The sequence below is a fragment of the Patella vulgata genome, chromosome 5, assembly GCF_932274485.2.
Source record: "Patella vulgata chromosome 5, xgPatVulg1.2, whole genome shotgun sequence".
In the NCBI taxonomy this organism is placed as follows: domain Eukaryota; kingdom Metazoa; phylum Mollusca; class Gastropoda; family Patellidae; genus Patella; species Patella vulgata.
The window spans coordinates 20903330-20928680 of NC_065883.2; the positions used below are offsets into that span (position 1 = coordinate 20903330).

Consider the following 25351-nt stretch of genomic DNA (forward strand, 5'->3'; position numbering starts at 1 on the left):
CAAATAAAACATATCCTACAAGACAATGTGGAAGTAATTAGTAACGGTTGATTCACAAACGACGAAATAATAATTTAAAAAATGTTCACGTATTTCACCGAACATAATTGATTAGAAATTTTTTTTCAAAAATTGAATATAAATCCTTTTACATACATTCCCATTACATCAATATGTTCCAAAAAATAGAGCCATACCGTTAGGCTGTAACCCCCCCCCCCCCACACACACACACACACACACACACCTCCAATACTTAATTATATACTCGCCGTAAAATTAACTTTTCAGGCGAATAAATTTGATGAGGTGAATGAATGGAGAACAGCTCTAAGACAACTTTCTAAATGGCTGATATTACTTCCCCCAAGAAATTCTGTACAGATAAATCGTCATGATATCCAGCTAGACAACGTTGCTTTGATTGTTCTTCCTGAAAACCCCGTCAGTGAGGTGACGGATACATTTAGAAATGTAAGTATTAAAAATTAAAAAAAAAGAATTCTACACATAAACTGATGTAAGTGTGGATGAATGGTTTGGTTGAAGAGTCCAACATTATGATTAGAAACGATACGCTGTTGTAAGCTTACTTTAGCAATACCGATAATGAAATGAAATTCTTCTTAACGTCCTACTATTCTGTACCAACCAGTGTACATATCAAGGAAAGTTTGCCCGAACAGCGGTGCTACGGCGTACTCTTATTTCGAACTACAGCCCACAACGTGTACACCGGACCTCTGGTTTTTGTGCCATCCCATTGACTAGACACTGTTCCTTGTCATTTTCATTTCACAGTGACATAACAACCCTTTATAAATCCAATTTCCCAGCCTTAGTGGGGACGCGGTTCGCATCTTACAACGTGGGCGTGCGTTGGATAACTGCGCGGAGGTTATGAAAGGAGTAACGGTTGTATTAGGATGGAATAATTGGACAAATAATTGAATGGATGGAAATGTTATGGAAGAGTGGGAGCAAATTTTTTATGAAAGGACAAACTGCTAGATTTGTATTCTTTTATGATTTTTTATTCTCCAGTTTTTGAAGAATGATTTTGAGAATGTTTTTCAAAACCTGGAATTAAATGAAACCACATCTAATCCATCCACGATGTCACTCATGCTAGCAGATAAATTTACAGAGGTAATAGTGCAAATGACGTCTTCTATATTATACCAAGCGACATTTTAAAGAGTTCCGAGCAGATCCATGAAAGTTATTACTGTAAAAACTACAGAAAGCGTCAATGGATACAGGGAATTTTTTTATGGAATCTGAAGCACTGAATTTGGTAATGTCGGCATACCTTAGATAAGATCTGACGTATACCTTAGTCTCAAATAAAAATGAAGATTTCGAAATTAGCACGATTCAACGTTTGATCGGGCATAATAGTGACAAGCATCACGTCCGACATAGACCGTAGAAAACAAAATTTTTAGTCTTATATATGTTGTTGTAAATGTGTATTCAAGATTATTGTCTAGTTACACTACTTAGTTTATGTAAGTATAAAATTCTCAACTCTGTGTTAGTACATAGAAATCAATCTCATCTCAAATGTTATAATTCGACACAGATAAAATATAAAATCTCACTTCGTATTCTGTTTCTAATTTGTATTCATTGGTTTGGGATGTGAAAGCTTTGTGGTGTGTTTTACCCATTTATGTAATGAGTATTTTGATTGATTGTATTTGTTTTTTTTTATATATTCTAAACGTTTAATTTCAAATTTTTCTCTTAAAGCGTTTTGCAAACTGTAGAAAAGCCATTTTATATACGTTACTATGGAAACCAGGTGGCAGAGTGGCTAGTGCTGTGGGATATATCAACAAGGACTTTGTTGTGTCACATGAACATGATATATTTCCCAATACCAAATATGGATTTAACAATCGTAACTTCAACGTGGCAACGAATACAGTCAGTATATACTTTGTATCTATTCAACAATCTAGGCCATAATCGATTTTATATTCAATAAAATGAGACTTATCCTATACGTGTACTTATACTATCCTCCAGAAATGATCCCCGATATCAGTTTAAAGTAAGGTTAAATCGTTGGAATTCAAAAAGGAAAGTTTGGAATTCGAAAGCTTAGACCAAAGTGTTTGCGCTTAAGCCTACTCCACAACCAACCGTACGTGCTACTATGGGCAAATTTTAGTAGACCTGTGCTTGAGACTGCGCGTCACTTGCGTGTGTTCGGCACCGTAGAACTCTAAGATCGCAGACTGGCCAGAGAGACTTTTAGTCTTGCACTTATACAATATTTTCACCGGTTTCTTATGGCTGGTCTGCGAACTACCAAACCCTACGACCCGTGTGTATCAAAACACGTACGGCGGGTTGTGAATTCGCTATGCTGCTACAACCACTGAGATATTGGGATGATATCGGTGTGGATTAATTAGCTCGCAATATTAAGCTTTTTTCCTTCTGCAAATTAAATTCTAGAACATTTTGAAGTATTAGAAAAATAAAGGTTTGAAGTTTATCTGGATAAAAAAAAAATCCTATTTAGTGTAAATTGGTATATAAAATGAGTAAAAGGCACCAGTTTACGTTACCACGTCTTATGTAATCAATGCACGCGCTATCGAACCAACGATCGACGCCGTGTGATGTGAAGTGACATGTAGAAGGCACTTGAACTTATAAAGGTCAGTCATCTTACACAGAGTTAGAAGGTTTTCGAATTTTCTCTGTGAAAGAGAATGCTTATGTTTCGGACAGCGAACACCATTGGCGCAGAGAGTATGACTCAGGCTTCCTAGCAAGTTGGTCACACAGGGGCGTATCCAGGAATTTTTGCAGGAGAGGGTTTGCCAGGTTCCTGAGAAAATGTATCCCCCCCCCCCCTCGGCTTGAACTTTTGTGAGAAATAAATGGTCTCTATTGTCATTTTGGCGTATATACATACACATTGAGCTTTTTAAACAGAGAAATCCAACATATATCCTGTTTGACGTCAATTTTTATTATGAATTAATACGATGACATTGTGATTCAATTTAATTATTGATGCAAAGCATTAATTTTGATATCACATATATCATTATCTCGCGCTTTGAGTGCCTATCCTGTCGCACCATCTGACGATAAAGGATAAAGCACAATTATGACACTTTTCTCACAAAAAAGTTGTTTTACAAAAGGTTGTTTTACAAAAAAAAAATGTATGTAGCTGAGCGGGGGGGGGGGGGGGTCTATGCCGACGTTGTCGTTGGCTCTTTTTTTCCTGTTTCCCCATGTCAGGGTACAGCATGTCAGGATACAGGATAGAAAGCATGACAATGACAAATCGCCTAGTTGTTCGGAAGGAACGAACCCCGAGGTTCCGTGTTTAAGATTATCTTCATTAATCCGGTTGGTGCAGGTCGTTAACCCTATTCCATTTAGATTTTAAAACTAAAGTTCAAATGATTGTCATAATAAAGTAGATATTTGTATTATCTGTTTTAGTGGGCACCGTTTGTGATGAAATCTACAATAAATAAGAAAGTGGTATATGATGGCTTTTGCTTGGATTTATTAAAAGAGTTGGCATCTGCCATGAACTTCAGGTAGTTATATTCATCTCAGTGTACCCTTCGAAACACATTTTTGTTTAAAAAAACACATTTGTTGCGAGGTGCTAAAATCCAACCACTGCTGTGTACGATATTAGGTTTATTAAAAAGTTTTTATCACCCCGAATAAGGTTCCCTAAACTCTGTGAAAATTATGGAAATCAGTTAAATATTACAATATGATATTTTGGCCGATTTGTTAAACATTTTGCACACATAGATACATTCTGACTAGAACATGTCGGATTTAGTTAGACTAGAGAGTCAAATTAAGTCAAATCAAAAATTGATTTTTTACTTGCAATCACTAGAGATCTCCAAATGTTAATGCCCCTTAAGCCTTACTATAATTTATGAAAACTGTTAATATATGACACCATTTCTTATTGGCGGATTTCATATAGTTACAATTTCTATTGTGCTTAGGTATTAAATGAAAACTTCAGAATATGTGACCAACACGTCATAGTTGGCCGACGAGAGTGGAAAGTACTATTTCCGCAAAACACACAGATTGGATAGTTTGGGGAGTGAGGTGGGTTAGGGACAGCTGTGTTGCCCAGATCACAGTTCACTGAACTATAAACGTAAAAGGTTCGCTGTTTAATCTAATTAGCGTTTACGCATTATTAGTAACGGTCCGTTGTATAGTGAAAACAGGTGGGGATGAATGAATGGATGAATGAATGAAATGGAGTTTTACTGTACGTCAGCTCCAACCGGCCTATTTTGTTTCAGACATATGATGATCGCAGTGTGACAAAATAAAAAATCACAGAAATATATATATATCCATAAATCAACGATTCTATATAAAATTAAAAATAAATATCAAATGCTTTATGAATATAAACAAGTAAAATAAAAGAAAACAGGTTACATGTAAAGAGTTAAAACTGATAATAAAAATTGTCCCAATTCAGGATCTTACAATAAAAAAATGGCATAAAGTCTGACAAGGACAATAATTAGTAAAATGTCATACTAAGATATTAATCTAAAGTATTTATATATCTCCACCATCGGTTAATAAAGTTATAGAATCAGTAGACGTAAATATAGCATGACAGGAAATTAAAGCCGCTTAATTGTTCCAGCATATTACTATGAAGATGATAATAATTGTAAAAACAAATCATTGTATTGTTTCGTCTCTTTGTCACTACTATGAAATGCCGTTATGGTAAACACCGTGTATAGTAACATTATGTTATTCTTTACTTCTTAATTTCGGATATTGCGCTTCCGTATAATTTAGTATAAAAACTACTTATAAATGCATTATAACGGTTCTGGGAGGTTTATGTTTCTATTTTAATCTTCTTTCGACAGAGTTTTATTGTTTTATAAAACATTGTACATCGTTTATTACGTTGCTTGTGTCAGTATCTTAGTGTTATTGTTTATTTTTATAATTTTCATACCATGCGTAGTAAGATTTATATTTATGAACCAAACATTCCTATGAATCTGATAATTAAAATAAAAACATTATTAAGATGTAACCAGTGGTTGAGGTGGTGGGGGTGGTATTTTCACACACTACCAGACTCTCACTTCGAAACATTGTCACATGATTTCAAGGCCAACATTCGTTTACTGGCTTAAACTTAAAGACGCATTATGTAAGAACTAAATCCGCCTATTACTGGTTTTTATTTTGGCTTCAAGTGTTATATAAATTATTATTTAGACGTTTATAAATTCATATGAAAAGCCACTCTCTAGATTATAGGATGGCGGACATTGAAACAGATTGAAATACGATCGCCATTTAATGATTTAATAAAAAAAATGCCGAAACGAGCGAGGCTGAGAGAGAGAGAAACCGCTTTAACGTCCACTCGACACAAACTAGGTCATTTCGTGACTAACACATGTTTCAATTTTTTTTAAATAATTCGCTAGCGCGCAGGGGTCTTTAGCAGTGGGAGGAAATCGGAGGACCCGGAGAAAATCCTCGAGGTTGGACAGGCGACCCTACTGCTTGTCACGTACAATCGGGGAATCAAAACCACGCCAGTTGACTCAATGACATACCTTATGATACAACGTGTACGCGCTAACCATCCGGCCATCCAACCGCTCTCTCGAGTAACAAGTAATGTTGCTACGACAATAAACAATCTATGACACACCTTGTCAAAACTTGAAACAGTGATAACTACGCCCAGAATAAAGTAATTAGAATGACATTTTCAAGTATCTATTTGGGAACTATTATATCAAGAACGACCGGCTCGTTATTTAAATCTTACATAATGCATCTTTTAGGCTACTGAAACAAAATTCCTAGATTACATGTCATAGTCAGGTCATAGATACCTTCAAGCGTTGGTTGGCATTCTAGGACGATAAAACATAGATGGATATGAATTACCTTACGAGTAATCGATTTGTAATCATTGTCGATCAATATTGTGTAATAAGGTATGGTGTGAAAGTCTGATTTGCCTTTCAGTTGGGCATATTATGTAATTGTTTGCAGAACATGTCGCAATTTTTATACGCCCACATTTTCATGTGGACATATATTGTCGTCGCCCCTGTCCGCCCGGACGCCCGTCCGTCCATAATTTGTTTGTGGACACTTTACAGGTCACACTTTTTATCCGAGTTTGACGAAACATGAAATAGGTTTATCTCCCAAAGATCTCGGTTCCTTTCGATATTGTTGTATTGGATCGTAACTTCATGGATTATGGCCCCTGATTGTACGAAAAGTCACCTTTTTAGCTAACGCGAACTATATGTTTCGTACAATCAGGGGCTATAATAATCCAGGAAGTTATGGTCTGAAATGCGCGAATATCAAAAAGGACAAATCTTTGGGACTGAGGCTGAGGTGGGCGGGGGTTACACTTGGTTTACAAATTAGAAGCTTGTGTTTTGGTTAATGTTTGATTTCCCCTTTCGGCAAGTTTTACAGATCGTGCAAGTTATTAGCGGCCATTAACAAGTTTTCTTTAATGGTTCTATTGTAAGATTTTCCAATAATCATATCCCAAATTAACTCATCGAACACCTGCAGTATAACAACAGTTTATACTCAAATGTCTTAAGGCAGTAACATACTCATCTACAGATTCACTGGAAGATTGTGATCTTGTGTTATTCACTTTTTATTGTGAATTCTTTATTTTATCAATGTTTTATATCTTAATTGATTTATGTATCAATTGAAATTACATGTACTGATGTCACGGTTGTGCTAGATTTCGTGTGTGTTACACTCGAGTGGAACAACATCATTTACGTTTCTATTTGATTTCCAGTTTTTATGAAACCTATAACAGACCAGTATTAATTAATCAACTGGTTTCATTCTAATTATTCTGGACTGAACGAGATAAAGGGGAGTGGGGGATGGGGGAACCAGTTTTTTCAACACGATTTTGCTTCCGGACCATCTCCTAAATTGTTCTAGATTATCTTCATGAAACTTTGTACTCACATAAACCTAACCTATTATAATTGCTAATTATAAATTTCTCGGATTTAATCATTTTTGTATTTCATGAAAATAACTTTGACTTAGGTATATAATGGCGGAGTATTTTGTTTTCATTATCATTATGAAACACTGTTATGAAGCTTTTCCAGAAGTCAAAAGTTTATTTATTGTGTAAACCTTGTTTTGGGTTTCTGTTTTATATTTACGAAATGAAATGAAATGAAATGGGGTTTAACGTCCTACTGTTCTGCTCCTAAACTGGGCTAATCAAGACGGGCGTACGCCATACAGTGTGCTATGAGGGAAATTTTGCCCGGGCAGCGGCACTTCGGCCTACTCTTATATCAAATTCCAACTGCCAAGGGATCTTTTACGTGCACGCCAATGTGTACACCGGACCTCGGTTTTTCGTCCCACCCGAACGACTAGACAGCTGTCCTTGTCAGGCCCTCCGTCCTGCATCACTGATATGGGGAAACCACGCTGGAAAATCTGGATGAACTTTCCCGACCAATATGCATTTACAATATACAGCTTGCTTAGTATCTAAATATTATTTAATTATAACAAGGAAACGAGCCAAACTGCGACACACGAAGATAATGAATAAAATAGATAAGAGTCTACAACCAGCCTTATCTATTGTGTAATACTATCATTAACGAAACAACTATCATTAATATTTAACTCCTGATGACCATTGTTATTTTATTTCGTCTTTGATGTTTATTGTATATCTCAGTAAGTATCTATGTAGGTTAATTAATTGTCATGAACTGACGAGTTATGGCATTGAGGTTTAGTTGAGTGCGTTAGTGAGTGGCGCTATTATGTTTTATTTATTTATAGAAAGATCATTAACCGGCAATAATCTTAACGAATCACGGACAATACTTTTCTTTTGTTCATGGAGAAAACGGGGAATACTCACTAGTCCGCGGGTGCACTAGTCGGTGGGTTCACTAGTCCGCGGGTGCACCAGTCCGCCGATAGAGTAGGCCGGTAACACCGCTATCAGTGCAAAGTTTCCCTCATAGTACACTGTATAGTGCATGTCCTTCTCAATTAGCCCACTCGGGGCAGAACAGTAGGACGTTAAACCCCATTTGAAATGGGCCATTTCATTTAATTTTCCTACTTTTCTGCGCCAGTCGGACTATTGAAGATGGGCATACGCTATGCAGAGTGCTATGACGGAAATTTTTTAGGGACAGTGGCATTTCTCCATCGAATTCCATTTGTAAGGGGCTCTTTTATGTGCACGCCTATGTTTCCAACATAAATTGAGGGCAGACCCTTAACTTTTTCGTTGCCTGTCAACATATTGTGTTTCTTTTTTTATAGTTTCACATTAATCGAACCTACTGATGGACAATGGGGTGTGGTGGCAAACGGATCATGGACAGGTCTAGTAGGTCAAGTCTTGAGACGGGTAAGATAATACGAGGAACAAAACACAATCCTATAACAGTAACCCAAAATTGGGTCGTGAACAATCAAGGGCAGATCGTAACTTGGAATTTTACAGCAAAATTGCCAGCTCGAAATGAGTATGCGGAAATTCCACCACTGTCAGGGCAAATTCCCACCCCTAACATTGTATATTCGAACAATATTTAATATGTCTATCTATGTTCAAAGTAATGTCGTAAAATCAACATTCTTGATAAATAGCTCTGTTAACATGTCAATGTCAAGAAAATGTCAAAATATATAAACAAGTACTGGAGAAAGTATAGTCTAAACACCTGTTTTTAAATAGTGCATTAGTTACTAGGAGACAATGACCCCTTCAAGCACCAAAGAGATTCAATCCAATGTTCATTTGAAGAAACTCGACTGAATACTGAAATAGTAGAGTGGCTAAACATATAAATATTAATAAACTTTGACGTCTTCAGTAAAGCATGAAACTTTGCACATGAGCACTGTATGATTTCTAAGGATCATAAAAAAAATGAGAAACAAAAAAAAAAAAAAAAAAGAAGAAAAATATGACGAGCCCTGGTGGCAGACATCTTGAATTCCAAAGTGATCACCAAAATAAACTAGTTTTGTTGAATTCTCCAATTCTACTGCATTTCGGGCAGGATATAAAGTGCCTATACCCCAAGTTTTCAATATCAAGGAACGGCCGTCGTATTGGATTTCAAGATGGCTATAAATGCCAGAACCAGAATTCTATCGCTTATTACATTTGGTGTGCATGTCACATCAAAATCCAAGATGGCAGCCACTGCATACGACTTTTTCAAATGTAAATGGAGTAATTTAGACATACTTAGTACTTTGAATTCATAGATAATGCGATCACCTCCCTTATTTTTAAAACATATCGTCGCACACCAGTCCCGATACCCTCACAATGTCCAAACGTTTATGAATCAACTGTTCGCCTATACTGTCATTTTCAGATGAGCCAACAACAAATTACTAGTTGCCATGAAGATACGCCATTTTCGCGGCCCTTTTGCATTTCAAGCTGTTTGGCACCAGAGCGCGTCATTTTATGGAGTCCTAGTACCACTGTGCATTTTATGCTTTACTCAAGAAGTGAACAGTTCTAGTCGAAATTTATACTAAATGCACTAAATATTGATTTCGTTTCAGGAGGTTGACCTTGTTGTAGCACCTTTGGTCATAACATCTGAAAGGTTAAAGGTCATGGATTTCAGCTTCCCTTTTTTTCATGACTATTCGGCGGTCTTGTTTAAAATGCCCGATCCGAATAGATCCAAGTGGAGAAAATTAGCAGAACCTTTTAAATGGCAGGTTTTTGTGTGTATCATTGCATCTTTCTTGCTACTGACTTTCCTACTATATACGCTGGAAAGGTGCAATCCTTTTTATGTAACTCAGAATAAGAAAAGATATAGTTTTCTCGATATGATTCTCTATGTTTATGGAGCAATGTTAATTCAAGGTAGGTTTATATGTTTAAAAAGATCATTAATGGATCAAATATGAATGCGGGGATTTGGATGGCCGAATGGTTAGCGCATGCACGCGCACTGCATCGTAATGTCTGTTATTGAGTCAACTGGCATTGTACCTGACAAGGAGTAGGATAGCCTGTCCAACCTCGTGGGTTTTCTCCAAGTCCCCCGGTTTACTCCCACTGATAAAGGCCCCTTTGTGCAAGCGAATTATTGAAATAAAATTGAACCACGTGTTAGTCCCTGAATGACCTAGTTTGTGTCGAGTGGACGTTAAAGATCCCTTGACAGTTGGAATTCGATATAAGCTGTCCGGGCAAAATTTCCCTAATAGCACACTGTATGGCGTATGCCCGTCTTCATTAGCCCATTTCGGAGCAAAACAGTAGGACGTTAAACCCCTTTTCATTTCATTTCTCTCTACAAATAAAGGCGGGAATTACTTCAATTTCCATTTCCCAGGATATCATTAACGGGAGTTTGGTTTTACATACCTCCCGAGCGACTAGATAGACGTTTACATTGTAATTCAACTATACAGATCCTGGCCTGAATAGCCGGATTCCACTGTACTTACACAAAGATGAATACATACTTTAATGTGGACCTACTCTCGTATATACATTTTTTGATCGACAGGTGGTCCAAACCAACCCAAGTCATCGAGTGGTAGATTTCTTGTTGCATTTTGGTGGCTTTTTTCTATCATAGTAGCTGCTACCTACAGCGGCAATTTAATAGCATTTTTAACCGTGGCGAAGGATAAACCACCGTTTGAAACATTGGATGAATTGGGTAGCCAGAATACATATAGATGGGGTACTCTCGGTGGCACTGTATGGGTGACATTTCTTCAGGTAATTATTACTGTGCTAAACGTAGGCTTTCATTTTATACGACGACATTTAGGTGTAGGCGTATTATGCTATATTTACTTATCATTTTAGCACATATCTAAATATGATGGTACTTGTATTACAATTTCGTTTCGATTTTTTTTTCGGATTGTAATCTCACCTATTTTTCCAAAATCCTCATTCATTTGTTGAAATTATGAGGAATTATATGAAAATGAACGGGGATTTAGACTATCAAAGATATCACACCATTCTTGGTATAATTTGTCTGGTTTCAGAGCTCCAAAGGTAAAGAAGTACAGCAGTTATGGGAAGGTGTTTCTGAATTTATTAAAAGTGATCCTGATGTGCTAAGTGAATCTACAGCCGTACATATGGAAAAAGTTGAGACTGGAAACTATGCCTATATCGCTGACAAAGGAATGTTAGAAATAGAAATGGCCAAAAAGTGTGATTGGGTGTTTTTAAAAGAATTATTTTTTCCTTTACAATATGGCGTTGGTTTACCAAAAGATTCGCCGTTTTATAATCTTTTTTATGACGAGTAAGTTTTTTGAAATTAAAAGTTTCTTTTCTTTTCGCAATACACTCACGATTTGCATACTCTTATTTTAGGGGATTTTAGCAGCTTCGTACACAGCGTATACTTACCAGAGTTATTCTCTTTTGTTGTGAAATGTTGATTAACTCTGCAAGGTGTGTCAAATAAATATAAATGTCATAAATAATAATGAAACGCAGGGCATTTGTTTAGTATAAGCTAGTCAGGGGCTGTGGGGCAATATTTAAGAGAAAGTACGGCGTCCACAGTCCAGAACAATGAATACCAATTAGAAACAAAATACGAAGAGAAATTATAGAGGGGGGCGGGGACAGGTTGAGCACTCAATGCCTGTGAGTCATCCGCGCCGCCTCCGATTTACACTTGCCCTAGTTTTTCGAATTCCTTTAAATATGCCCTGATAGATACAGAAATTGCAATATCCATGTAATTACCATTTTGTTTTAATTATAAAATAGTAAAATTTGTGTTTCTTCTTTTTCGCTAGGATGTTGAGAATATACGAAACCGGTTTACTACAAATATGGAAACAAAGATGGTGGCCAAAACAAGGAACGTGTAAAGGGTCTTTAATATCCGAAGTAAGGAAGATTGAATTAATTGATATCCAAAGTGCTTTCTACGTCATTGCTTTAGGAATAGCGATTGCTTCAACAATCATTTTAGGAGAAATTATATACACTCGTCAAAAGAAGAAATCAGAGTGAATAGTTGTAGTGTTATAAATTCAGATTACCAGTAGGCATTACACGGTGGTTTTCGGCCATCTATTGAAATTGGAACCCTCAAAATATACAAGTTGTTATGGCCTTAATTGATGAACTAGAGGTGATTAGTAAATAATACAATAACAAGTCGAGTGTACAGAACCGGACTTATAAGGCATGAGCTTATATGGCATGAGCTTTAGAGCCCGCAGATATGGTCCACGACCAGACTAAAAAATCACCAGGAAACTATACGGCCAACTTTGTAATACCCAGCGAACCAAAGTAGCTCTCCCGAGAAACAAGGACTTATGTATTGTATATTATGCAGAAGATCAAGACCCCCAAGAAAACATTATTATGTTGATGAATTGATAACACCAGCTTCATACCCACCGAGCCTCCATGTCTCGCACCAATGACGTCTGTAACATGTAATTTATAATATACAATAGACAATTAAAAAAAAAACTCGAAATAACAGAGGCGGATTAAGATAGACAGCACGATGAGAATTACAACGCCGTAGATGAGGGTATGAGCCCTTTCGTTGCCCAAATCTGACGAAATCCAAGGTCGACATTTAATTAACAATGAATGCATCTGTCATTTGTGAAGTGGCAAAGATCAAATTCACTTGATCACATAGGATATACATTAATAACCTTATTAAAACCATAAAATTTGGCTGTAAGCTTTTTTGAACTCATCGGTGTTACGGAGTTACGGGCATTGTTGTGCGAAAAGAGACGTTTCAATTTAGATCGAGGTCGACATCTTGATTATATTTAAAACATCTGACATTTTCGCCCTGGCAAATATGAAGGCTATACAGAGTTAAAACTACAAGCATTGTTGTGCGAATCGATTTTATCCAGATAGACAATTCTGACGAACAGTGGTTCCCCGATGACTTTCGGGGAGCGGTGAGATTCAGTCCTTTCGTATTTCGTATAGGAATCGGTGAAATTTCAAGAACAATTAACCCAGCCTCTTACCAAGTTCTTGGTGTGAGAAATAGTTAAATATATTAACGATCGTCAATAACAGTTTTATTGAAGCGAAATATATCATTTACAATATACAATTTGATCGTTTGGTATGGCAGTATTTGTAAATTATTTATGTACAATAATAATTTTTCATTGCAGAAAAATACGTCATTAAGGTATACACTTTATGACCGTTTAGGTGCCCGTAATAATAATAATAATAATTTATTTATTAAGCGCCTATTACCAGAAATATGATTACTGTCTTGTGGTTTACCCGGTGGGTTTTGAGTTTGTCCAATATGTAGTGAATATGGGATAGAGTTCGGGTAAACTATAATTTATTGTTTTACAGAATTCTGAAATGACTCCCTATGTGCACCTACTTATTTCAGAATATGTCCGTAATTGGTTGGGTGGTGTTTAAACAGGCAAAAGACATTGGTTAGGGCTGTTTTAATCTAACACTATGGTGCCCGTCATCATATTTTAACAAATCCGAGCAATCCATCAACTGATTTAGGATGAGAACTTACTTAAAACAATGTTCACCTCACGGTTTTACGTGTCGAGAAGTAGTTTTAAAAACTAATTTAAAAAAAACAAGAGAGAGAGAGAGAGAAATGAGGTTTAACGTCCACTCGACGGTTTTACGTGTCGAGAAGTAGTCTTAAAAACTAATTAAAACAAAACGAGAGAGTGAGAAATGGGGTTTAACGTCCACTCGACACAAACTATGTCATTTCGGGACTAACATATGGTTTAATTTTATTTCAATAATTCGCTTGCGCGTAGTGGAAGGAAACCGGAGGACCCGGAGAAAACCTACGAGGTTGGACGGGCGACCCTACTCCCTGTCACGTACAACCGGGAATCGAAACACCGTCAGTCCTGTAATACTAGATACGCCATATGCAAAGTATTTATGGTTTTGGGAGAGAGAGAGAGAGAGAGAGAGAGAGAGAGAGAGAGATAAATGAGGTCTAACGTCCGCTCGACACAAACTAGGTCATTTCGGGACTAACATATGGTTTAATTTTATTTCAATAATTCGTTTGCGCGTAGGGGTCTTTAGCAGTAGGAGGAAACCAGAGGAGCCGGAGAAAACCCACGAGGTTGGACAGGCGACCCTACTCCTTGTCACGTACAACCGGGGATTCGAAACCACGCCAGTTGACTAAATGACAGGCCTTATGATACATGCACGCACGTGCTAACCACTCGGCCATCCAACCCCCTAAAACAAAACAAACATCTCTTTTTAGATTTTATGTTTGACGCACAGTGTGAACAGGGTGCAACGCCTGTGTATCTAACAGAACTACTAATGGAATTGTATACCAACGAACGAGTAATTTGAGATACTATCATCAAAACATTTTTGTGCATTCCATCATCAAGTCGGAGATAGAAGCTTTAGTACTGCTGCAAAAATAACAACCAAACAAATTTACCTAAAAAAAATCGCGACATCAACTCTTACATGTTTCAAATCCCAATTATAAACTCGTTTGTTCAAACATTGCCATGGAGATTAAATTTAACAGACATAATCAAAGAATGAAATGTGGTTTAATGAAAGATTTAGTAATATTTTTGGGGCTAACGTCCCATTCCACCTAGGGTGATATCGCTGACTTGTGTCTTATTGGGAAACTTACAAGAGAATGATAAACAATTCGATGTCCTGGGCGTGAAGAACAAACTGCATCTCCTCGTGCCACCATTATGATAGGTTAAGACCATCAGTTTGTTCTCCATTCACATAATCATCATTCACCCAATCTGATTAAAACGCAGATTCTATTTCGTTTCGTTTTTTTTGTTTTTTTATATTTTCAAATTTCCTTTTACTTGTCTTTACTACACCAGGATCTGGTTGATGTGAGGGATTAGCCAATGATATAGTCTCTGGCAGCGAGTTCTTGGCGTGCGATGGACGGAACTGTGGGTATTCCATTTAGAAAAATCAACGTCATGAACCCTCCCACTACAACTGGTCAGATCATCATGCAGTACTGGCTCGCTAGCCTGGAGGTCGGGTGTTCGATCCCTGCATTGGCCGAGAAAGTTCATCTTGATTTTCCGGCGTGATTTCCCCTTGTCAGTGATGCAGAACGGAGGGCCTGACAAGGACAGCTGCCCAGTCGTTCGGATGGGACGAAAAACCGAGGTCCCGTGTACACATTGGCGTGCACGTAAAAGATCCCTTGGCAGTTGGAATTCGATATAAGAGTAGGCCGTAGCGCCGCTGCCCGGGCAAAATTTCCCTCATAGCACACTGTATGGCGTATGCCCGTCTTCAATTAGCCCAGGTTAGGTGCAGAAGCGTAGGACGTTAAACCCCATTTCATTTCATTTCATTTCATTTCATAGGTCTTCGAAAGTATAAAAAAAAAGATCTGTATTTTAATCAGATTGATCATCCACCTTGATTGGAACTACTTATATAATCAATCCCATAGTCAATCTGATTAAAATACAGATCTATATTTCGTTTTTTTATACTTTCGATGGCCTACACTACATGAAGATCTGACAAGTTATAGCTATAGGTCACGTCAGGGGTTAAAAGACCGACTTATGACCCTATGACGTCAGACATTTGATTAACCAATCAGTATTGATGTTACTAGTGGATTACCCACACGCCTAAAGCTCGCCGTAACAGACCGTTTCATTGGCTTATCCCTGACACCATTCAGAACACGAGTTAAATAACAACTCTTCCAGATCCAAGTGTAGTAAAGACAAGTAAAACGAAGTTTTGAACTATAAAAACGAAACGAAATAGGATCTGTGTTTTAACCAGATTGTCCAATAGTAGTAGAACACCCCCCACCCCCGAGCAGCACAGCTATTAGATGAATATTATAGTTTGTTCTTGTTATATTAAAAGTATATATGTACTTACAATTTGCAAATTTGAAAGCATATCAAAATTATTCTTGTCAAAGGTTGCAAAAAAATGAAACCGGTAGGGATAATGAAGACGGGCATACGACATGCAGTGTGCTAGGCTATGAGAGGAATTTAACACGAACAGCGGCACTACAGCTTACTCTTATTTCGAATTCCAATTGTCACGGGTCACTGTACGTACATTGGACCTCAATTTTCGTAGCATCCGAATGGCAGTTGGAATTTGAAATAAGTATAAGCTCTAATGCCCGGACAGTTTCCTCATAGCACACTGCCTGGCGTATGTTCATCTCCATTAGCCCGATCGGTGCAGAACAGTAGAACGTTAAACCCAATTTCATTTATTTTATTTCACGGAGGGAGCCACGGTGGCTAAGTAGGTAAGACGCTGGCTTGCTAGCATAGAGGTCGCTGGGTAGATCCCGGTGTTGTCCGAGAAAGTTCATTGGGATTTTCCGGCATGGTGTCCCCTTGTCAATGGTGCAGGATGGAGGACCTGGCAAGGACAGTTGTCTAATCGTTCGAATGGGACGAATAACCGAGGTCTAGTGTATAAATTGACGTGTACGTAAAAGATCCCTTGGCAGTTTGAATTCGATATAAGAGTAGGCCATAGCGCTGCTGTCCGGACAGTTTGAATTCGATATAAGAGTATAGACCATAGCGCCGCTATCCTGGCAAAATTTCCCCCATAGCACACTGTATATAGCGCAAGCCTTGTTCATTTGCCCAGTCGGGGCAGAGCAGTAGGCGATTCATCTCATTGCCAATTAATAACAAATCCTATACATACCTAGCTGTATTGTTGCATATTGATGTTATAATCGTAAATAAACCCACCGGATTTCAACTTTTAATTTACTCTGATTCGATTCCAATAATATTTTCTGAGTAACAATTGACCGCTGTATTTATGACCTGGGTGTATCATTCTGGAATACCATTGGAAAAATAAATTCTGTAAAATTTGAACAATAAATCAGTAAGAAGGCCAAAAGTTCTTTCGACGATCTGATAAAAGACAATTATTTTGGGACATGTTTCTATCAATGAGCAAATGTCTAAATATAATCCTTCCTTAGTACCACCCGAAATAAAACGAAAAACAAACCTGGGCCCTGTTTCACAAAAAACTTAAATCTTCTTAAAATCGTCTTAAACTAAAATTCCATCCTAACTTAAGATAGATGCGTTTCACAAAACGATTTTAAGCATTTTAGATAAAATCCACTAAAATAATATTGTAAGTTAAATTTGTATCTTAACTTAAATAATATTGTAAATTGTAAGTTAAAATTGTATCTTAACTTAAATAATATTGTAAGTTAAAATTGTATCTTAACTTAAAATAGTGGCTTTTCACAAAACTTTTTAAGGGACAATTTTAACTAAAATCAATTTAAACTTAGGACAGCGGTCACCCTCTCCTAACTTAAAATCACGACATTAACAAACATTGATTAGAGCTACGTTGTGAGATCTATTGTGACATAGAGATGTATTATATAATTTAAACATTCCATCATTCACAAAAATATTTTTCATTCAATTTCTTTTCATTGCATGGGACATATAGCTGCGGCCCACCCGTTTATTTTATTGTAAGGCAATATAAGCAATTAGATGACGCCCCAAATTAAAACCCCAAAAACAAAAACCCCTCAAAACCCCAGTAAACAAAACTCTTTGTTACTATTTTATATATTACCATGATTCAAGTATAAATTATACTATTTTCAAATAATCAATTGACACCGCCCCCCCCCCCCACAAAAAAAAGCTCTAAAAAAAAATCTAAACCCTTTGTAGGCCAGAGAGAGAAAGAGAGAGAGATGGGGTTTAACGTCCATTAGACACAAACTAGGTCATTTCGGGACTAACAAATGGATCAATTTTATTTCAATAATTCACTTGCGCGTAGGGGTCTTTAGTAGTGGGGTTAAACCGGAGGACCCGGAGAAAACCCACGAGGTTTGACGGGCGACCCTACTCCATGTCACGTACATTCAGGGGAATCGAAACCCCGTCAGTCCGGCTATAATACTAGATACGCCATATGCAAAGTATTTATGGTTTGGGGAGAGAGAGAGAACTGGGGTTTAACGTCCACTCGACACAAACTAGGTCATTTCGGGACTAACATATGGTTTAATTTTATTTCAATAATTCGCTTGCGCGTAGGGGTCTTTAGTAGTGGGGGGAAACCGGAGGACCCGGAGAAAACCCACGAGGTTGGACGGGCGACCCTACTCCATGTCACGTACATTCAGGGGAATCGAAACCCCGTCAGTCCGGCTATAATACTAGATACGCCATATGCAAAGTATTTATGGTTTTGGGAGAGAGAGAGAACTGGGGTTTAACGGCCACTCGACACAAACTAGGTCATTTCGGGACTAACATATGGTTTATTTTTATTTCAATAATTCGCTTGCGCGTAGGGGTCTTTAGCAGTGGGAGGAAATCGGAGGACCCGGAGAAAACCCACGAGGTTGGGCAGGCGACCTACTCCTTGTCACGTACAACCAGGGATTCGAAACCACGCCAGTTCACTCAATGACAGGCCTTATGATACAGCACGCACGTGCAAACCATTCGGCCGGAATTGTGCACTGCGCGAGCGCAAGCAATTGTAACTAAAATCTATTAAAATTGCATTTTAAGTTACAATCGATCTTCGTAAAACGCATAAAATTTAAAATTTCAGTTTGATTTAAGTTAAAAATCAATTTTAGTGATTTTAGTTTAAGTTTTTGTGAAACAGGGCCCAGGTTTTAACTCTTTATTTGGTTTCACCAGGCGGGATAATTGGGGTAATTTTAACGTGCGGCTTTTCCTAATCATGTCCCCCTTCTGAACTAGTGGAAAACAGGTTGGAAAATCTCTAAACATTTTCAACCAGAACCGGGATCAATAGCGGGAACTCCTGGTTAGTGTGCCACGAAATTGCTCTAAAAAATTTAGTCGATAATCTGTGAAAATGTATTGATTTGCTGTGGTCCCGTCCAACCCGTATTAGGTGCCCCAAATTCATTTGAACAAACCTTAATACAAACTAGCCAAACATATGAATTTGGTTGAATTCAATTCAGCCGGTGAATCAGGTGCAAATATAAAAAGTTAACGGATCTATGGACCACATACAGGGTAGGGTGTTCAGTGACGTACGTAGCTAGGGAGGTTGGTGTCGACGTTCCGGACAAAAACACAACTTTTTAAAAGTACTACTAGCCAGTGGAATAACACTTTTATTTCACTGATAAAACGCGGTATTCCACTACTGATCATAAAATAAATCCCCATATGACTTGTGCATCGATTCCAAACTTGGCATATATTTCCCTCACAATTCTGACTCATATTGAAAAGCAACAGAAACAAATTACGATGGGAGGTTGTTCAAATCTCTTTGTTTAAACATGCATAAAGTATAAGATTTAGTTAAAACGCCGATAGTTGGTGCTATAATAGTTTAAAAATAAATAATGAAAAACGAATATATTGAAACTTTCAGGCAAATTACTTCATGAGCTAAGTTGTGAATGTTTCAGGGAGTAGCGTTGTCTCGATTATCCATTTCCAAATTAGATTATTAAATGGCGATTGTGTTTCAAATTAAAACCATTCGGTGGTCTTAAGAGTTCATTACGTTAATAAATGTCTAATTAATATTTTATATATCATTTGAGGCCAAAAGAAAGATTCTGTAATAGTTAGATTTAGCTCGCAATGTGCCTTCTATAAGGCTCGCAATTTAAAGGTGTATTTCTTAGTAAGTCGCGATCTTAGATACAAAAACCTCTATTAGACAGGATGAAACACTTGGGGGAAGTACAGTTAGTTAGGAATGAAAACGGTTTGCTTGAGAGGAGATATGTGGTTGCGGAGGAGATAAGGTCGGTTTGGGAGGAAATACGGTTTGTTTGGGAGCAGATAAGGTTGGTTTGGGAGGAAATACGGTTTGTTGGAAAGGAGACAGATGGTTTGGGAGGATATAAGGTCGGTCGTGGAGGAGATAAGGTTGGTTTGAGAGGAGTTAGCGTTAGTTGCGACCTATTCCTTCTAAACCGCATTGCCACTGAGGCTGCCATCTTGAACTCATGTTAATTAACCAATTTAGATAGGTAAAAGCAGACAATAACGCAGTGATGTGTCATTACTGAAAAACCTCAGATCCATACAACAAACTCTGTTAGACATAATGTAACACTTATACTTTGTCTCTGTCCTTCTAGATGGATGTGTTGTTGAATCGTTCTGCAATAATTAAATTAAGAAAATAAAATATCTTTATTGTCATCAATTCAATATCGGGAGGGTATAGTTTTATTCTCAGGTAAACTTGTTTCATGACATCTGCCAATTGTCCTGCTAAAATACAATCTGATTGAAACACAGATCCTATTTCGTTATGTTTTTATAGTTCAAAATTTCGTTTTACTTGTCAATAACAAAATGTATTTTGTCTTGGGATGCAACTTTGTCGGAAGCAACATTGTCAGCATTCCGATGCAGTATGTAAGATTTAGATAAAGAGCTAGCCGTTCTTGCGATAATAGTTCCAAAAGGGATAATTCAAAATTAATATATTGAAAATTTCAGTCAAACTACTTTACTCTGCGAGCAACGTTATCACTATTTGCCGTTTAGATATAGATTGTTTATTACCGTAACAACGTTATTTATGAATCAAGATTCAGCTTCGCTTCTCCATTTTTAAAAAATGGCGATCGTACTTTAATCCATTTATATCTGTCTGCGCCACCCGATAGTCTAGAGAGTTGATTATTGGCTTGTCATGTGAATAAATATATATATAAATAATAATTTATATAACATTTGAAGTCAAAATAAAATCTGGTAATAGGCATCTTTAATAATCCATTCAGCCTCATGTGAGTAAATGACCGTCATCTGTCTGCCTTTTCCAAGTGCGTCATTGAAGGCTTTATCAACAAACCAATCCAAACTGTCTTTGAGGTCGGAATGTTGAAGTATTGTATATAAAGTAGAAAAGTCAAACGTTTCTATTGATTTAAGTCACCGCATACCAATGAGTAAGCATACCAATGCGCAGACTTTTACCGTTTTGTGTGGCAGCCACGATGTCTCAGTGAGTAGGCCGTTATCTCGCTAACCTTGAGGTTCGGTGTTCGATTCATGCGTTGGCCGACGTGGTTCTCCTTTGTCAGTGATATAGAGAGGACGGGACGAAAAACCGAAGAAGCGTGTACACATTGGGGTGCACGTAAAAGAACCCTCGCCAATTCGAAGTAAGAGTATGCCGTAGCGCCCCAGCCAGGACTAAATGCCCCTCGGAGCACACTGCATGGTGTATGCCCGTCTTTATTTGCCCAGTAGGGGCAGAACAGTAGGGCGTTAAACCCCATTTAATGTCATTTCATTTCATTCCCGTGTTGTATGATTGACTTTTGGAAAACTGCGTGACGGCTGCTCTGGGGTGATCGACGACAACACGCCAAAAATTCATATTAGATTTCTCTATAAGAATTGTACTATATATACTAATATGTACTTATTGATTATTGAACAATTAATTAAGAAAGATAAATCAAACTATCTACAGTAGATAATCCACAGGCTTAGATTCAGTCAGGTTAAAAAGAGGCCATAAAAGATGTAGGGGGCGCTAGCTGCTTTTGGCCATTTCCAATCCATATTTTTGCAAATACTGTAACACTATCACTGTATAACAGAAGATCTGTATGGTAAATATAAAATTTATTTACAGCAGGAACAAGAACATAAAACAGGAAGAGAAACAATAACACACAATTAGGGGATCACGTGGCCAAGAGGATAAGACGCTGGCTCGCTAGGCTGGAGGTCGGGTGTTCGATCCCTGCATTGGCCGAAAAAGTTCATCCAGATTTTCCGGTGTGGTTTCCCCTTTAATCGTTCGGATGGGACGAAAAACCGAGGTCGCGTGTACAAATTGGTGTGCACGTAAAAGATCCCTTGGCAGTTGGAATTCGATATAAGAGTACTTTTCTGCGCCGACTAGGGTGATGAAGACGGGTATACGCCGCTATACAGTGTGCTAGGTAATCAAGGGTGTTGTACAAGACTGCATGCAGTTGACAAATAGATGTGTATGCGATTTTTTGCTTTTAACATCGGTTGTACAATAAGAACTACACAGTAATGCCACAATGTCAGAAGTTAAATAACAATGGGTCCGGTAAAAAATCTAAAATACGGAATTTTAATGTACTTTTGGTGCCAAGTGACATTATAACATATGGTGTTTACGTCGAAACAAATAATCCTTTGATGGATATAATGTAGGGTGACCCACCATAAATAAATATCTCCAAATATCTCGACAATTACGCCACAATATTTATACATATGCCAAGCCTCAAATCAGTTTCACACAATTATAGTCACTAAATAAACGATCATGTTGTACTTAATAAGCTATGACCATTAATCATCTTTAAAATACAGATGTGACGTCACCCTTTGATGTTGGCGTACCATTATTTCAAATAATCGTACGGGCAACTTGCCAATAGTACTTTATTCATACTAGTGAGATATTGGACTAGTGTGACGTAAAAGCTCGTGCGGAGTGTCAGTATTTTAAGATGTTTAATGGTCTCGAGCTTACGACATTGCGTAATATATTGTAAAAACATTCGGGCCTACGTCCCTCATGTTGTTACAATATATTACTTAATGTCTCGCTCTCGACCATTAAACAATACTTAAAATACAGATGTGACGTCACCCTTTGATGTTGGCGTACCATTATTTCAAATAATCGTACGGGCAACTTGCCAATCGTACCTTGTCAAATATTAGACTCGAGTGACGTATTTCACTGTAAACGCACGTGCGGAGTGTCTGTATTTTAAGATGTTTAATGGTCTCGAGCTGAGACATTGCGTAATATATTGTAAAAACACTCGGACCTGACGGTCCTCTTGTTGTTACAATATATTACTTAATGTCTCGCTCTCGACCATTAAACAATACATAAATATTAGACTGAAAACTGGTTCCAAGTTGCGTCCATAACATCCAGACACTTTTGAGTAAAAGATAGGTTACGTGCCCTTGTTTTGAAATTAGTCTCGCTTAACCAGTCTATCGACCATTCTACGTCTGATTGACAGGTCGGGATAATCAAGACTACTTTTTTACGAAACATAACAGAAAGCTAGAACAAGAAATTGAATTTATAAATAAGCACTTTAGACAACTCAACAATTGTTTTAAGAAACTTGTAAAAGTAAAATGAAACTACTGCTAGTATCATGTTCCTGCTAAAGAAAGTGATTCAGAGATAGTATTTGTGCTAAACCAAAAGATGCCGCTCTTAACGGTACAGTTAATGATAAAGCAATTTAAAAAATAAAACAAACGTAATTACTAAAGCTGCTGTAATAACCAAGAAGCTAAATTTTACTGCTATTCAAAATCGTCAACAATAGATTTTTTACGGCTGTAATAGTTGATATATTTGTAGAGAATTGCAAGTGCCATGGCTATTTATCGACTCAAAGCGAGTGCGGGGTAGTCAGAAATCAGTTCGAGACACGCAACTGAAGCGTGCACATTTAGCCGTGTCGAGACCAATTTTCTGTAAAGTGCACGGGTCACCCTAATAATAGGATAAAATGTCGATAAATTCTTTAGAATGCTGCAATATTATAGATCAACTATATTCTATTGTGTGACTTGTTTTTATACCAGCCTAAATAAACTGCACTGAGAGTTCCAAAATCAGTCAAAATTACATTTGAATTTTTATTGTATTAATGATGTATTATGCCTATTACAGGTCTTTGCTAATATATAGCCTATAATCTACGTGATGTGGAGATTTAAACGGATTAAAACACGGTCGCCAGTTAATGGTTTAATATTTATAAGTGGCGAACCGAGGCTAGTGCGATTGTGACACATCTTAAAGAAAGGGATAACTTCGCTCAGAATAAACTAATTTGAAAGAAATTTTCATTCATTTTGCATTACCTATTTATGAACTGTTATAGCAAGAACGACCAGCTTTCTATCTAAATCTTACATAATACATCTTTAAATTGCATTAATAGACTGGTTTATGGTTGGGACTTTTACAGCGTGGTTCTCTAAAAATGAATACCAATCCAAAAATTGTTACAATCGTATGATGATAGGGTGACCCACCATAAATAAATATCTCCATATATCTCGACAATTACGCCACAATATTTATATATATGCCAAGCCTCAAATCAGTTTCACACAATTATAGTCACTAAATAAACGATCATGTTGTACTTAATAAGCTATGACCATTAATCATGTATAAATAATAGACTGAAAACTGGTTCCAAGAGTCGTCCATAACATCCAGACACTTTTGAGTAAAAGATAGGTTACGTGCCCTTGTTTTGAAATTAGTCTCGCTTAACCAGTCTATCGACCTTTATACGTCTGATTGATAGGTCGGGATAATCAAGACTACTTTTTTACGAAACGTAACAGAAAGCTAGAACAACAAATTGAATTTAGAAATAAGCACGTTAGGTAGCTCAACAATCGTTTTAAGAAGCTTGTAAAAGTAAAATGAAACTACTGCTAGTATCATGTTCCTGCCTAACCCGAGTGATTCAGAGATATTATTTGTACTAAACCAAAAGATGCCGCTCTTAACGGTACAGTTAATGATAAAGCGATTTAAAAAATGAAACGAACGTAATTTCTAAATCTGCTGTAATAACCAAGAAGCTTAATTTAACTGCTATTCAAAATCGTCAACAATAAATTTTTTACGGCTGTAATAGTTGATAGATTTGTAGAGAATTGCACGTGCCATGGCTATTTATAGTATCATACTGTCAGAAAGTTGGTCTCGGCACGGCGAATGTGCACGCTTCAGTGGTAGTCTCGAACTATCAGCGGTGGACTGTATTTCTGTGAGTACATGGGTCACCCTAATGATGAACTGAAAAATCCCAATTTTTGGCATCCTTTTGGAACCAGAAAAAAAGACCCGCAACAGGCAATTGTTTAGATTGTTTTAATTGGTCGACGAAAGGGAACATACTGGTATCTAGACGAGTGGCCTTTAAATGAAAATGGAGGGTTTGGTGGTCGTGTGGGGGTGGGTATATTGTCGTCATGACGTGTCTAACGCATGCGATTTAAATCACGAGGTATGCCAGTGGTGTGGTTTCGATCCCATGGTTAACCTTGAGAGGTTTCATGGGCGCGTATAGTACATTATGATTATATTTAGATCAATTTGACTGAAATACTCAACAAATTCCCGTTACATAATCTAGTTTTTAACTATTATAATGAGAACTGCCAGCTCTTTATC

General features: G+C 37.4%; 1 protein-coding gene across 1 annotated transcript; it reads left to right on the forward strand.

The window, feature by feature from the left end:
* Positions 1 to 1875: 1875 nt before the first annotated feature.
* On the forward strand, positions 1876 to 12100 carry LOC126821557 (glutamate receptor ionotropic, kainate glr-3-like; the record flags this gene model as incomplete). The annotated part of the gene is made up of 7 exons (XM_056100946.1): positions 1876 to 1932; positions 3478 to 3485; positions 8383 to 8470; positions 9649 to 9961; positions 10614 to 10810; positions 11110 to 11375; positions 11881 to 12100. Coding segments are annotated over 7 exons (1149 nt in total), but the record flags the coding sequence as incomplete, so codon positions are not given.
* Positions 12101 to 25351: the final 13251 nt, after the last annotated feature.